Source organism: Gavialis gangeticus, unplaced genomic scaffold (genome assembly GCF_001723915.1).
Source record: "Gavialis gangeticus isolate Ggan-Ray unplaced genomic scaffold, GavGan_comp1, whole genome shotgun sequence".
Taxonomy (NCBI): Eukaryota; Metazoa; Chordata; order Crocodylia; family Gavialidae; genus Gavialis; species Gavialis gangeticus.
In genome coordinates, this window is record NW_017729026.1 from 26353487 (window position 1) to 26370103 (window position 16617).

Below are 16617 nucleotides of genomic sequence, written 5' to 3' on the forward strand. Positions count from 1 at the left end.
GCTGCTTTCTGCTCATCCATGTGGCACCACCTGCCTAATTGCTGTCCTTTTGTTCCCACCAGCCCCAAGCTGCCCTTTGCAGGCTAGCAGCGTTCCAGCCTGCAAGGGGGAGCCTGTGGTTTTCCACAGTTTTCTCCTTTTTCATGTTCTATCCATGTTTTTCCCTGATTGTTTGTGACCCTTTCTTATATTTTTGTGACCCACTGTTGGGTCTTGACCCATAGATCGAGACATGCTGGTTTAGAGTACTGGTGCTAATTGAAGGAGTTGACAAGAATTCTCTGGTTTAAGAATGTGCAGATTGAACTAAAAGGTTTCTTCTCTTAGAAAAATGTGCTACCACTTCATTGACCAAAAAGTATTTCTAAACATGCAAATTTATTTTTTATTTGATATAAATGTAAAAATTCAACTTGCTTGGATGTAATGTTAAGTACCTCCAAGTTTGATTTAAGAGGTTTAAATCATTCTGAAAATGTACTGACCTCCTAAGAGATATAGTATCTTTTCATAGTTATTAGAGGTATGTCTCTGCCTTAATTAAATAGCAGGATTGATTAGGAGCAGGTGTCCTAGTTTTCCAGAATGTTGATGTATGCTATATGCATGGCTGCCTTACGCCCAAAATAGTCAAACGTGTTTGTATATGTATGTGGAATTAGAGGAAAAAGTAAAATTTGGATGTTGTGGAGGAAGAGAATTTGTATTTTTTAGCTTTCTGTTACCAGTCATGAGCTTAAAAAAACGACCCTTTTTAACTGACAATATAATGACTCAACAATTGGAAGAAATGTAATCAATTGGTTGGAATACTAAAATGTTCCTTTTTTCCTCTTTCTTTTTTCCCTTTTAACCATCATTATTTAAAAAAAAATGGTTTTCATTTGGGTCTAGAGTATGTCACAAATGAAATGTCCAGTCTCCCCTGGCTCATTGTCATTTTGTTCAGCTTTTTCTAAGAGTGTTAATGCCAAGCCATTTGACTGTTGCATTTGATTTATATACCTCTTACAGCTCTGAAAAGACTAATCGTCCTCATGTGTTTATTGTAATTCATTGCTGTATTGAAAAATGAAGGGCAGAGGCATATGAAAAATTTAGGACACGGGTACATATAGAAGTTATTCTGAGGCAGAGTAGGGCTTTACTGTACATAAGGCATTTACAAAATAGTGCACACAAACTCTTATTTTGTGGTACATAAATTAACCTGTGGTCACTGAGGTCTGAGCTACTACAAGTTATCTTTAATTTACTGCCTAGGTATACTATAATCAAGGGCAGTTACTAGGGCTGTGCAAAGCTTCGGTCACCAATTTAATTTGGAGGAGATTCAGCGGCTGAATCTCCAGATTGAATTGAGACACCCATTAAAAGGTCCAAATGAAATTGGAAGCCTCCGAACTGATTTGGAAAAGATTCAGATCAGCCGGGGAGAGGCAGGCACAGCCAGGTTGCTGCAGGTTCTCCCACAGCTCCTTCGGCTGTGCCTGCCTGTCCCTGGGCAGGGGGAGCCACAGGAGAAGCCCCCATGGCTGCCCTGCCTAGCCCCATCCCCCGCCTGGTCCCAGGCTCCTGGCACTTTAGAGAAAAAAGGAGGGGAGGGGGAAGCCCTGCACTCACCAGCTGCAGCAGTGGTGATCAGAGCCTCTGGGGGCCTGTGGCAGGCCACCCCAGTGCAGTGCAGGGCAGTGGATGCCTCCTCTGCTTGGCGCCAGTATGGCAGCTGTTGCATCGCGCAGGTGCAGTGTGGCTCAGCAGGGCACTGCTCGCTGCCTGGGAGCTGGGGCAGCTCCACTCGGCAGCCGGAGCCCAGCACTGCTCAGCCCCAGTGTCCCTGGCTCCCAGACAGCACGCAGCACCTTGCTGAACCACGCTGCATCCACGCCATGGGGAAGCTGCCGCACAGGTGCCCGGCAGGGGGGCAGGAGTGATCCCTGCTGCCATGCGCTGTGTGGGGGACTCTGCCATGAGTCATCAGAGGCCCTGATAGCAGCTGCTACAGCCAGTGACTGCAGGGCTTTTTTTAAATGTTGGGAGGCTGGGGCAGGGAATGGGGCCCAGGTAGGGCAGCCATGGGGGGCTTCTTCCATGGCTCTTTGCACCCAGGGAGAGGCAGGCACAGCCGGAGGAGCCATAAGAGGGCTTGCAGCTGCCTGGCTGTGCCTGTTTCTTCCCAGCCAATCCAAATCTCCAAATCAGCACTGGATCTCCGATTCTGATTCGACCAAATTGAATGGGGACAGTGATTTGAATATTGAATCACTGTCCTCCGAATCGGCTGAATCTGAATCGAATACTTCCCTACTTGTACAGGCCTATCAATTACCATAGAACAGCTGATGCATGGTAAATATCACCTTCCTTTATCTTGCAGTAATTTGTTTCTGTGTTCATGCCCTCAGTATTGACCACTAGAGAGGAACTAGCTAATTAGTATTTGTAATGTCTATTTAAGAAACAAGAATAATACTAACTAGTACTATGTTTAGTGGAACAAAAGGTTATATACAGTGTTGCAAATTCTTCTATGTCATTATACAGGAGTCCAGATTAATGAAGGGAAAAGTTATTTTCATTACTTCTCTCTTCAATTGTCTACTTTGTCTAATTGATTTAAATCTATAGTTATTCTGGGGATGGGGGGGCAGAATAATTTTATAAACATGGCAAGGAAAATTGTAAAATTAACCTAGATGATAATGATCTTTATTTAATTTCAGTTCTTTAATATTGGAGGGTGTTGAACCACAAAGTACCTGTGAATTGGAGGTAGATGCAGTAGCTGCTGATATTTTAAATCGATTGGATATTGAAGGTAAGTTGATTATTCTGTATGTTACTCTTCAGGGCAGAGGATGTGTTATGGCTTTGTTAGGTATCTCATCAAAACCTCAGTCTTGATTGAACTATTGTACATTGTATAAGTGATAAATACCATATTTTTTTACATGCAACATACTCTAGAATAAGATGTATTCCTTATTTTGAAAATTGGAATGAATTTTTAAAAATCTTTCCTTGTATTAACTGAGTATCCGCAGCTATGGAGCTGTTTGCTTGTTGTTCTACTTGTTGCGGATAGTGTGAAGACCTTTATTTCTACTTTTACCTGGGAAGCAGCAGAAATGACTCTTACCTTATTTTCTCACACATCACATACATGCCAATTTCCAGCAGCTGGCTTTTGGCAAAAGGCATGCTATATGTGAAAAGATATGATAATATTGGCTACCGTACAAAACTGATAAACAGCAGATATAAAATGGACACTGAAAGTTGGGAGAAAGCAGGTGATTCTAAGTGTGACCGAGGAACAAGACAGAATCTTGGTGTAACAGGTCAGGCGACTGTTTCAGTCTCTAAGAAGTGTTTAATATATCCATTTTTAGGTTCTTTTCCATCTGTTGCTTACTAACCCCTGGATTAACCTTGGTATGGATGCCAAAAGAAGTTACTATTATACACTTAGAGCATGTAGTCTTAAAAGCAAAGGAATACGAGGGAGTTATTGGAAAAAAATACCAGAATTTACACATTATACCTGTGTTCCCAGGAAACGGAAGAATTTCAGTGAACAATTAGGTGACTGAAGATGAAACCTGCTAATGGGAAAATTTAAAGAATTGTCAGACTTGATTTCACATTAGCAACCTTACCTTGATGTATTTTTGCATATTTCAGCCCAGATTGGCAGGAACCCGGGTTTGCAAGCCATATGGGAAGATGAAAAGCAGCGCCGTAGAGAGAGAAATGAGTCTTCTCAGATTAGTCCTCCTGATTCACAGGGTAAACAGTGAAATGTAGTTGCTTATTGAATGTCTTTTGGAGTGACAAGCAGGCAAAAGAGTGTAAATTGATGTGTTTAAATTGCTGTGTTTCAGCGGGTGTCCAGAATTCTGGCTTTTCAAGGCAGAGACTTTAAGAGTTTTCTGATGTTTGTAGTTCATTTGTTTTTCAATCTACAGGGTGTAAGCTTAGTTCAGAATAGTGTTAATTCAGTGCAATTTAATTCAGTACACTTTATTACTGTGTTTACCTGAATCCAAGATGACTTTGAATTTAAGACAGCGTCACTCGGTTATTAGATTCTATAGATGGAAAATTATAAATGTATTGTCTCTTTCCATGAACATAATCTGAGTATTGGGGGATGGTCTTAAATTCATCTCCCTCCCTCCCCCAACCCAACCCAACCCCCTTCTGCAATAAATAAAGCAGGAGCAGAGGGGCAAGCAGCTAGATCCTGCCACTTATCCACCTGGTGTATACATCCTCCTTCCACATACTTCCCATCCCAGGGCCACCCATTTATCCTGTGTGGTTAATTCAGCTCTGGCTTAAGCTCAGGGTATGGAGCACACAGTGGTTCTGGCCCCCACCAGGCAGCAGCAGTGGCAGCAGCTCCAGTATGGGCCTGAACCAGAGCCAGAGCTGCACAGTCTCCTTTGCACTCCTCCAGGCTGCCTGCCATCTGGCCTCCCTCCCTGACATCATGCACTGCCTCATGCCACCACCACCTACACTGGCTCTGCCATCTGCCCTCTGGCCAGGTGACAGTGACAGCAGCAGCAGTGTCAGCTGTGTCCTGGCCTCTGCCCCAGCCTGGAGGTGGCTCCAGCCCTAGACCCACATCAGGGCCTGAGCTGCAATCACTGCTTGTCCTGGGCTGGTACTCAAATCTAGTCCAGGGCTTTTTCCATCCCCATGTCTAATGTGGGGGGAAAATCTACTCCTGAGTTTGAGTAAATTATTATGGTATTATTGGCAGACCTGGTAGTAATGCCTGTATTTAAGGTTTCCTGACACTTTCCATTATAATATCCTGTATTTAGATACTTAGCCAAATTTAAAACATGCCTCTTTCTCTCTCTCAATGTGTGAAGCTAAAACAGTGGGGTTATTTTTTTAGGACTAGGTATGGAGAAGTTGTTGTTTTGGCCATATTAATGTTTGCTGAACAGGGTAGACTCACTGGGAATGAATTAAGATCATAAAGTGAATGAAATGATTGACTATAGAACCATTACCTCATTTGTTGCAAAAATAGAAAAAGTATCAGCATATGAGAACTGTGAGAACAGATGAACTTGTGGGTCAAGCAGATGGAAGTTAATACGTAGAAATGGATTCTTTTCAGAATTCCTATATAATGCTGTACAAATTGCATAAATTAATCACTGGTGGCTCTTACCTATATGAGTGGCCATCTTAAGAACGTGATTTACAGAAGGGTTGGGTACTTGTAACTGCAATGAAGGTCAATAGGAATTGGGCTCTAAACAGATAAAGTATTATAAAATGCTAAATATTCTTAGAGACTTGGCTGCAAATTAGACAACCAACATCAGTCAATACTTTAATATGTTGGTTTTAAAACCGTTACAGATTTTTGTGTAAAATAATAACTCTCACAATAGTATTCTGAAGATAAATTCTGTATTCTTAAGAATTAAGATAGTTGAGTGCCATAAAATATTAATGAGGATGTGTGCATGTGTTCATGTATAAAAAAGATTTCTAGTGGTTCAGAAATCTTAATTTCTATATTTTTATGAAAGAAAGTGTATCTGTTTCTTTATTTAAAATTCTCATTAAAATTATTTGTCAGTATGCTGTTGAAAATACAGCTAAATGAATGTTTTTAATGATAATTGAAAAATTAGTTTTATAACTGTCTTGAAACCAAGGAAATGGAGTATGCTTTCAATGCATCTATGTGTGTCTAAAATTGTTAGGAAAACAGCTACTAGCTGGGCGCACATCACACATTCAACCTTTTTTTTTCCCTAAAATTTTTCACAAGTTTAGTCAGTTACTAGTATAAAGGATCATCTTAGGAATCATACACAACAGTTGCTTTCTGTTAATAGAGCTGAGTAAAAGCTCCAATTAAATATATACATATTTTTTTTTAATTTTAAAGATCGCGGATTTGTGCCAGCAACAGAAAGTGAAAAAATCTTTCAGAAGAGGCTAAAAGAAATTCTCAAGCAAAATGACTTCTCTGTGTAAGTGATCAACCATTTTCCTCAACATTAGTTTTTGTGCTGACTTTCAACTGTCAGTTTAAAGTATGTTTCTAATTTTTTTAAATACGTAGAACGTTATCAGGATCATTGGACTACAGTAATGGATCAGAGGAGTTCTCTGCTGAGTTGACACTACATTCTGAGGTACTTTCTCCTGAAAATGTTCTGTGTTCACCAGCCAACATGATAGAAGTGCACAAAGATGAGAAACTGAACAAAGGTGAGTATTTTCAGTGACGTTAATTTTAAGGACAGGTCCTGGTGGTTTTACATATTCCTGTATTTTGGCAACTGGAACTACTGAGGATTTGGCTCCTGGTTACAGAGGAACTACACACCAAAAACAAATTTGTCTTGATTTGTACTCTTTATATCTAGGGACCTACTGAAATACTGATTCATGGCATTGCCTCTGAAATCTGTGGGGGAAATAAAAACTTACTGAAAATAAAATGTTGGCTTCCCAGAGGGAGCCAGTAGTCTTCAGGGTGCCGTCTGCTAGGACAGGGAAGAGGGTTCTGCCCACTTGAAGGGCTGCTGGCCCCCCAGCCTCTTGCCATGGATTAGCCGAGAGCTGCCTGTTATGTGGCCCTGTCTCTCTCCAGTCAGTAGCCAGGGGCAGGGCTGCATGACAGGCAGCCCTCACAGCCGATCTGTGGCAAAGGGTGGAACCATATGACCGGCAGCCAGTCAGTAGCTAGGGTTGGGGCCCCTTGGCCAATCATTGGGTGGGGGGGGGGAGCGGGGGGGCTGCCACACTGCCCATGAAACTGCTGCCAGGCCCTGCCTTCGCCTGCAGTATTGGTGGGCAGGTGCCCCAAATTCAGTAGGTCCCTATTTATAATGCCAATAAAGTCAGTTCTATATCATGGTTAGGAGCCAGGTATGTTCTCTCAGCATCCACTTTGGGCTCCTCTGTATCAGTAGGATCTCTGAGGAGACATGGCTGGTTTTTCATTTGTACTGCTAGCATGGTATGGGGATGCAGTTAGCCAAAGAATCTGACAAAGTACATGAACAGCTTTTTACCATTGTGGATTATCAGAACTAACAAGTAGAACTGTAGTAAGAATTCTTATAAATAATGTGGCTATATTTGAATTTATAATATCTGTAAACTGGATTTTTAAATGTGTTTGTTTTCATAGTGAAACATTGATGTGTGAATCTTTCAAGGTTGTTATCTTTTTTTTAAGAACCCAACAGGAGGCATGGTAAAAAAGAGGAAGCACTTATTAATGAAGAAGCAATTTTAAACGTTGTGGAAAATAGTCAGAGTTTTCAACCCTTGTCTCAGAGACTGAATCAGATTCCAGTTTTCAGTAAGTATAATCGGAATGCAGTAAACACAATCCCTCCTATTAAGTTTTTTTTTTTTATTCCCCTAAATGTCATTGTGCTCAGTGGCATACCAAATGATTTTTTTTCAATGAAGACTTGAGCGAGGTATCCTTTCCTCCTCCTGGTAGCATTATCAGTCTAGTAAGTTTGTAAAGGTCACTGTGTTACTGCTGTTGCAGTAATCTGTCAACCTTCATACCAGTGTGCTAGGATACTTGGATACATTGCTGTTCCATAATTTTCTTAGAGGTTGTGGGGAGGCCTGAAAAGATTCTGGTACACCAAAGTTTGGATCAGTGAGTGCAAGCACCTGCTGTTGAGGTACGTTAGGATGATAGGTTAAGGCAAATAGTGAGGGTGGATGAAAAAACATGACTGAAGAGAGAGAGGGAAGTAAATGCAACTAAAAAATAGAGAGCAAAACCAGAGATCAGAGGAGGCACAGAAGGATGTGATTGGGGAACAGATTGGCTTACAGTTAATAGCACAATAAAAAGTTGACTTTCTGAGTATGACGGAAGAACTAGAACACTACATTGAAGAGAGAGCGATTTATTGTTGAATGCTGTCAGCTTCGTTTTAGAAAAGGTAGGCAAGATCTTGGGCAGTGAATAACACAAGCTGCTTAAGGAGAGAGAGAGGATCTATGGGGAGAACGATATGTGAAGAGGAGAGCAAAAGGATGAACTTCGTAGATGAAAATACCATAATCGTGAGACTTTCTCAGGAGTTACTGACCTGCACATGAATGTTGAAAAGTGATGTTGTCTCTAGCCCAGAGGTGTGCTCCATATGTCCTATGGGCCACCCACAGCCTACCAGGCTGGCCAATGTAGCACACTGTCTATCCTCTGGATTGTGGTGTACATGTAAGAGGTCTGTGACCCTCACACCAAGACCTCAGATGCGTATGCCTAGGCAAAAGTATGGAGGAGTGGAGGCTGCCCAGGATGTACCAGCCTTCCTTTAGACCATCACGATTGGACTTGATTTGGTTTTTGGATTCAGACATTCGGTGCTTTGGTGGTTGTAGCTTCTGCCAGAGCAATAGATAAGAGCTACTTGTAAAGCCTCAATAAGGGTACATTTCTGTCAGGGTGATGTCCCTTAGGCCAGGGGTTCTCAAACTGCGTCGTGACCCCCCAGGGGGTCATGAGCAACTTAAAAGTGGCTCGCAACTTCTCTTTCCTCCCCAGTGCGTAAATATTCTGCCTGCTTCCCACCCCCAGTGGCGATGCACATGTTCTTGGACTTGCCCGAATTGGAAGCATCTCCCTTGTTTTCTAATCTCGGTGTGCATGGGTTAGTAAAGCTCAGTATTTATCTGTCAACAGTTCGATTGACTGTGAGTTTTCCCTTCACAACATTCTACTTGTGTGAATCAGGGTTTTCAGCAGTTGCAGCTATAAAGAGCAAATACCAATCAAAAATAAATGTGGAGCGTGAAATGAGACTGGCAGTCTCAAAAATAAAGCCCAGGTTTGAAAAACTAAGCAGTACCAAGCAAGCTTATTCTTCTCATTGAAAACTATTGACAGTTTTAAATTTGACAGTGTTTTCTTTTCAGTGAAACAGTTTGGAATTTGATAAACTTTATAAAGTGTGTTTTGACAAATATATTTCATTAATATACAAAGGTAAATGTGCTTTATTTATCTCCTACCTAATCCTAATGAAATCAGTAGCTTTAATCATGGGGGGATTGTGTAAATTTATATATTATTTTAAGGGGTTACAATATCACAAAGTTTGAGAACCCCCCTGCCTTATGTTTTCTCCAGCCAAGGAGTACCCACAAGGCACTGGGGACTAGGGTTTTCAGGTGCTATATACTTTGGAGGTTGCAGCGTTGTGGTGTTTTATAGGAGTTGCCTTGCTACATTGCCACCAGGCCTTCCACTCGGATGCAGTGTACAGTCACACTCAGGATCTGCTATAGTTCTGTTAAACTGCTTAATTAAACAAAACAAGATTTGAAAAGCAGAAAAGTGAGTGCAGTGGCCTCATTGCATGGCAGTTAATCAGTGTGCACATGGTGTCTGCATGTGCTGTCCTGTTTTCCTTACGTAAATATGCTGAAAGCTTCATATCCAATCACTGGGGCTTCTATTAGGAATGGTCCTCCTCTAGAAAATGTACCTTCCAATTCTCGAAGTGGGAGTTGTGCACCCCTGTTCAAGTGCTGGATGCGCATGTAGGAGACTTAGTTTCTATTCCTGAGGTGCTGTATGACCTTGGGCAGTTTGCTTCCTCTCTGTGCCTGTTTTACTTCCCACACACTGGATTTTCTCCTGAGATTGTAAATTTAACAGCATAGGCCAAGACTCATCTATAGTCTGTAGCACATGAGGTGCTAGTCTCAGTTGGGGTTTTGGCCACTACTGTAACACATTAATAATAAATTAAGTCTGTAAAAGTGCAAGGGGTAAGAGTTGGTGTTTAGAGAACTGGGCATGCAAGGAACAAAGAATTCAAGAACAGAAGGTAAAGTTAAAAGTAGGAAGAAAGAAATGCCATGTGATTTTAAGCTGAGACCTGAGAGTTAAAGGAAGTAGCTTCTGTACTTGACAGCAGCAAGATACAATGTATGACCTTGGGTAAGTAGCTTAATGTTTCTGTACTCCAGTTTCTTCACCGGTAAAATATGGATGTTACTTGCCTCCTAGGGACATGAGACTAAATTTTATTTTTTCTATAACTCTTCCTCAGGAAATCTCTATATGATTTATAATTATGAAGTAAAGTAGAAACCACATTGTAACAGTGAGGGGGGTAGGAAAGGGAAGAAAGTAGTGGAGGGGTCTGGATTTGAGATCACTAGTAGAGTATTAGCTTAGAGGAAAGGAAAAAAATGGAAAGAAAGCAAGCAATTTTCACACTTATGAGAGAAGTACAACGTGGAAATAAAATGATCCTTGGTAAAGAGTGTAGTTTTATATCTAAAAATGAAGCATGGAGGTTATTGATCAAATTTTAAGTGATGGATTTTCAGTGTGGATACTTGAAGGCACCTAGGAGAAAATTGGAAATTTTGGCAGGAAGTGGGGGGGGGAGAAGAGGATAAGCATAGAAACTAAGAAAAGAATAACTGATATAGAGGGCAAAAGGAGAGAGGGAGCTGTATAGCATGGATTTTGCAGGGGGTGAAGTAGGAAGCAAAGAGCCAGGAAATGGTAAGGATGCAGGAGCCCAACAATATGCATGTAGCTATTGTTATGAGTAGAGTTGAGGAGGTTAAACAACTGAAAAAACTTTTATCAGATGGTGAAATGAAGGGAGGGAACCAGGTTTCATGCATGTGCAGTGGAGATGGAAGATTTGGGAAGAAAGGAACATTCATCAGTCAGTTTACTACGAACAGTGAGGAGGAGGAAGTGTAAAGAGCATGTATTAGAATTAGATTATCAGAATTACAGTTAGAGAATATGAAGCAGGGAATTGGGAAAGCCAGATGGGCATGAAAAGAGGTATGCTTCTGGTGCTGGCATAATTTTGTCAGTAACAAACAAACGAACTAACATATTTAGGAGCTATATTTTAATGATTATCTGAATTGGAAACTATAATTAAAAATGAACAAATAGAATAAAATGTAGGTTAAACTTGTGCATGTGTGGACTTTTTCTGCAGTGGACACCAGTGCTGATCAAGCCATGATACACCTGCTGGCTGGCTTGGAGGATGATGGGTATCAAATGCGAGGACATAGAACATTACCACATCACCGTTCTCTTGGAAGCTTTAGAAACTCTCAGAACAGCGATGATGAAGAAAATGAACCACAAATTGAGAAGGAAGAAATGGAACTCAGTTTGCTCATGTCCCAGAGATGGGACAGCAGTATTGAAGAAACTGGGGCAAAAACAAGGTACATAATTGACATTAGGGGCAGAGGGTATGGAGCATTTTCCCCCATTGTTTTTAGAAGTGTTCATTTTTTCTTCCTGGCAAAGTTCTTCATGTTTTCAACTCCAGTGAATGAGCAATCCTAAACTGAAATGATTCAAATAATATATTGATCTTGATCTAAAGAAGGGATGCCTATTTGACCACATTGGGGTCCCTGCATATCTTGGGCTGATAAACTAGGTGTAATCACTTGTATATGAACATATATGCCTGAAAGTTTTGGATACTAAAATCCCCAAGCTTCAGTTTTGATTTCAAGAAGGTACTTGAGAGAACTTCTTTGCAATTGAACCATGGAAAGAATTTATCAACATTTGCATTAAAATCCATTTTGGAGCCAAACATTGTAGACGTGTATGAGGCTTGATGCATCTGAAGTGAATGTTTAGGAGAGATTTTTTGAAGATTGACCCACCACTACTGCACTAACACCATTATATTTCCACCTGTCACTGAATCAGTGATTGAATCTTAAGATAGATAAATATTCACTTCTAGACTACCAGTATTTGGCAGCTTCCTTATCCTTTTAAGATAAGGGATTCATTGAGCACTTTGTGCCATTCTGTTGCCATTCTGTGTTGATCCTTTTTGTCAACTCACTATTAACAGTCTATTAAGAAAATGTGTCCAGTGTTTTTTTCACCCAAATTGTGGTTAGGCATCTACCTATTTGCAGTTCCATCTGAGAACATCCAGGCACTTTACAAACATTAATATATAAAATTCTTGCAGTAGTTTTCTGAGAGATGGAATACGATCCCAGTTACAAGATGGAATGTATGAGGCACAGAGAAATCGATGGTTTCCTAAATCCATACAGGAGCATTGTAATAACAGCTAGTTTGGCTCCCAGTTCCTAAACTTAAGCCACAAAGCCTTTTTTCCTATCTGACCTTTCCTTTTCCATAGTCAGAATACTGTCAAAGTCAAAACTGAGTTCAGTGGTAGCTGAAAAAATTGAAAATCTTTTTATCCAAAATATTTGAACTATTTTTTCAGTTGGGGTAAAAGATATAGTTCATACACTAATTTTAGGCCAGGTGGTTACATTCCTCTAGCTGTAAATGAAAAGAGATAATTATTTTAAATTTTTAGGGGCAGGTAGCCATAATCCACATGAAAACTTTTGCATGCCTTTTTTTTTTTTAATTTTAAATTGCCTGATGATATATTTTTAACTTCCTTTTTAGATTAGCAAAATAATTTGTTTCCATCAATAGTTATGTTTTCTTCAACTCCATGAATTTAAATAAAAAATATATTTAATGCAAGGCTTTTGTAGTTGTTCACAGATTCTGATTTTTCTTTCTTATATAGCCAAGCTTTTTCTTAAATTTCAGGTGCACGTTTTTCAGCTTTTTCCATTACAGTTATTGGTTTGACAGCTCTTAGAACTTTATTTTAAAAAAATACAAGCTTCCTTACATACAATTGAAATACCTGAATCCCTTTTCTACCCTCCTGAACCACCAGGTACTACACTTCTTGTCTAAATTGTTTTAAATGACTGACTGCCATTATACTGCATCTCACAATAACACCCCTGAACAATGTTCTTATAGTGTCAGATTTCTCACTGACAATTTTCGCGTTCACTTACTACCACAGCTTTTTAATTTTGGGGCTATCCTATATCTATATCTTTTTCAATCTGAGATATACTATATTACACTCAGTGTTTCTTGATTTTTCTTTTAGGTCAGTGGGCAAAAATTTGCATCGAAGCTCAACTGAAGAGGAGGATTCATCTTCAGAAGAAGAAATGGAATGGAGTGGTAACAGTATGCTTCTAGCTAATCTCTCTATACCTCAGTTAGATGGAACTGCAGATGAAAATGGTGGTAAGTAAATGGTAAAATGCTTTGAAAGTTACCGCTTGAAACAACTTACTTCCTTACCTATATGATAACCAGAAGGTGTGAACTTCCCTCAGCAGGAGGTCTCAACACAGCAAAGGAATAGTCTTAAATTCTGTAGATGTAATATAGATTCAGCATGAGATTTACTGATCTCAATTTCTCCCTCTAATCAACTCCCCCTGCTTTGCTTTTGAGTTATATTAGCAGTCTGAACAATGAAGGTTTTCTGGTTAATTAGCCCTAATGGAGAGGGTGAAGTCCATCTAGTTGTCCTAGGATTTTTCTGTTAATATTTTTTAAATCTCTCTCTTTCTTAGCTTTTATAGGATCCTTTAGCTCTACCACAATATATATTGTAAACTTAATAATTATATGAAAAATCTAGATACCCAGTGTGCTTTGCTTTTTAGATATATGCTGCCCATATTTAATACAGTGCATCTTGCTTCCAACCTGTACTGCATTCAGTTCATCACCTGTTACTGTCCTAAGATTGCATTAACACACACTGGGTGAGAGTCAAAGCAGCTGTAGGAGAACCTGTTAGGAGCAAAGGTTTATTTAAAAAATACTCTTGTTCTGCCCCCTCTGCTGAAATGTATTCTTTAAATAATCTGAAACAACAATGTGCACAATTTGATTATGAAGAATTGAGAAGTTATACAAAAGGTCTAGCATATTGTTTTGATTACAAGTCAAACTTTTTTCTTCAAAAAGAACCATCAAAATCACAGTCAATTTATACATAGGATATATACAAACTGGCTCGCTGTTAAGTGTGCCACACAAGGTTTTCTGTTCTGCCACTATGCTGGAGCAGATAACCTTGCATGGCACCCTTATGGGCCACACTTGCTACCCATTAGTGTTGCTGTGTGGTACCATGTAGTTCCTCACAGTTGGCAAGGTCAGCCTGCCTAAGAGACGGCCACAATATCTGCATGAACCAGATCATCACCAGCTTGGAGGTCCCAGCATCTTTTTTTTGTTTGATCCTATTGAGTAGGAGATGAGCAGTAATCTTCCCTCAGGCAAGCTAGGAGCTTGGAAGTTCTAAAAGCCTGATGTCAAGTTGAAGCTTTCAGACTCCTGTCTTCATTCCCAGGAATTGGGTAATATTGAGACCCCACTGTAAGACAATCCATGTGACTGTGGCTTCAATGGTGACCCGAGTCAGGAGAAAGCTCAGGAGGTGAACATGCAGGAAAACATGCAGAATTCTGCTGAAACCTTTCTTGTGATTCATTGTAAATTGTTCAAGGCAAATAGTGAAGTGCTGTACCAGTAGCTTTCAGACTTCCTTAAGTCATGGAACTCTTTCATATCACTTATTCTGCTGTGGCACAACCCCTGCCCCCATCCTAAAGACTGACACAGAGCCAGGCAACTTGGCTTGGCCATGGTGGTGCACTACTCACTGGCCCACTCTGCCATTATCCCTGATTTCATTGCGGAATCACTAATGACCTATCACGGAACCCTGTGGTCCACAGAACACATGTTAAAAATCACTGTGTTATACACCTAACATTTAGACACTTTACACAAAAGAAAAACATTGTCAGAAAATTCCTATGCAACCTCTCACTTTTTCCTTTTCCATTCACACCATATAAAGTTATCCGTCCTTGTAATAACATACTATCTTCTTAGAAACTGTGAACAGTTCCCATTTAACTAAAACTATTTATTCATTCACATGAAATTTTAAGCTGGCAAGGATATATTGGGACTTGGGCAAAATTATCTTTGGTATAGAGGGGATGATTTCATTTCTGTTTAGTATTTTTAGTTCATTCAACTCTTTTTGCGTCCTTTCCTTGTGTAATGATTCTACTGTGGGAGTTTGTCAGGGCATCAGCAATTCAGGAACTTTCTCTACTGATTTTATTTGGGGTAAAGCTGGGTTTTTTTGTATAATTGAACTTGACAATGTAGGGTTGACTTATGCAAAGACAGTTCATTATTTGAACAATACGAAAGATTAGAAACTACAGTTTGGGAAATTGCTTTCAAGAGCAACCTGACTCTTAGTCCAAGAATCAAAGAATCAATGCTGAGCCTTCTATTTAGCACAACAGAGCTAGCCTAGCTTTTTTAAAAGTAATATTACAATAAGGCACACAGCTAGAAATTATTTCCATATAAAAAAGGAGAAGAGTCAACCAAATCTTCACTGATTCTGCTTTTCAGAAATTCTTAAAAAGTCATCAACATTACCAAGACAATTTGAGCTGCTTTTTTTCAGTTCAGTACTAATGACAGAAACATAGTAGATGATAGCTACCATGTCTACTGACTTAAAAAAATACGAATAGTGCAAGGGCTTGATCTGTAGTTATTAACACATTCAGGAGGGAAAGCTGTTTTCCCTATAACTAAACCTGAATATATGGAGTTGATTTGTGCAGGGTAGATTTATGAACAGAACAGTTTGGTATTTAACATACAGTTTCCACTGTTAAAAATATCTGAATCAAAAGATTCCTAATATTAAGATGAATGAGTTTGGTTTCCTTCTAATTAATAGCAGTCATTTCTCATTAATGCAGTTTTGATACCTTACATTAATCATACCTCACTGACCAGAAAATTTGAAATTGCAGCTTAAAATCCAAGGTATGCAACACACTTCCTGAATCTGAAAAATAACTGGTTAGTATAAAATCCTAATTTTGCCTTGGTCTGTATGTGCACAGATCCTTTTAGTTTTAGTATGATTTTCATAATTCATTAAGGCAAGAATTAGTCCTCAAAGTATAGCTAAATGCTACATTTTTTTCCTACTCCTTGTAGCAATCTGACACTCACGTAAAAATTACACACACAATTTCAGTACTTGTACTCAAAATATATACTCAGTGTTGTACTTAGAAAAATAAAATTTCATACTTTGTAATGAATATATAGATCATAAACAAAATTCTCCATTCTTTAATCACTTTTTTTTTTAGAAACACTGTTTTATTCTGTGCATTGTAAGCAGAGAGGAGCAGAATGGATAAATGATTGTATCCATCAGTAATTTGATCTGGCATGGCAATACCTCCTCTCCTCAGGAAACCTATTATGTGTAATTTCCCTGCTCACAACATTTTATATCCATGATGTAATACAAAAAATAATTTGTTCAATTTATAAAAATATAACACAATCATTGTTAAAATACGTTTCTTCAATATGAATTAGTGTTCAAAATATTCATACCCAGAAGATATTTAATTTGGGAAAAACATTTTCAGAACAATCACTTAACCTTGTTTTGATTATGTGAAAAATAACACATTTATTAACTGAAGGTCTCATAATTGGCAATATGATAAATTCAAAACTAGTAAACATCAGCTTGCTTTTATCAAATTGTAAATGGCACTTGAGCTGCATTTACTTATTTTCCAGACCTGAGGAAAGATACCTTGTGCCTGAAAGTTTGTCCAAGATCCTTCCTACAGTTAGTCCAATAAAAGATTTCA

General features: G+C 39.3%; 1 protein-coding gene across 1 annotated transcript in view; it reads left to right on the forward strand.

The window, feature by feature from the left end:
- Nucleotides 1-16617, forward strand: part of REV3L (REV3 like, DNA directed polymerase zeta catalytic subunit) — a gene marked incomplete at its 5' end in the record, with an annotated part of 167150 nt that overhangs the window by 26229 nt on the left and 124304 nt on the right. The window contains 7 exons of the mRNA XM_019520079.1: nucleotides 2724-2818; nucleotides 3685-3789; nucleotides 5927-6011; nucleotides 6104-6252; nucleotides 7229-7354; nucleotides 11004-11241; nucleotides 12984-13126. Of these exons, the coding sequence (XP_019375624.1) occupies nucleotides 2724-2818; nucleotides 3685-3789; nucleotides 5927-6011; nucleotides 6104-6252; nucleotides 7229-7354; nucleotides 11004-11241; nucleotides 12984-13126 (941 nt within the window). The remainder of the gene's footprint in view (nucleotides 1-2723; nucleotides 2819-3684; nucleotides 3790-5926; nucleotides 6012-6103; nucleotides 6253-7228; nucleotides 7355-11003; nucleotides 11242-12983; nucleotides 13127-16617) is intronic.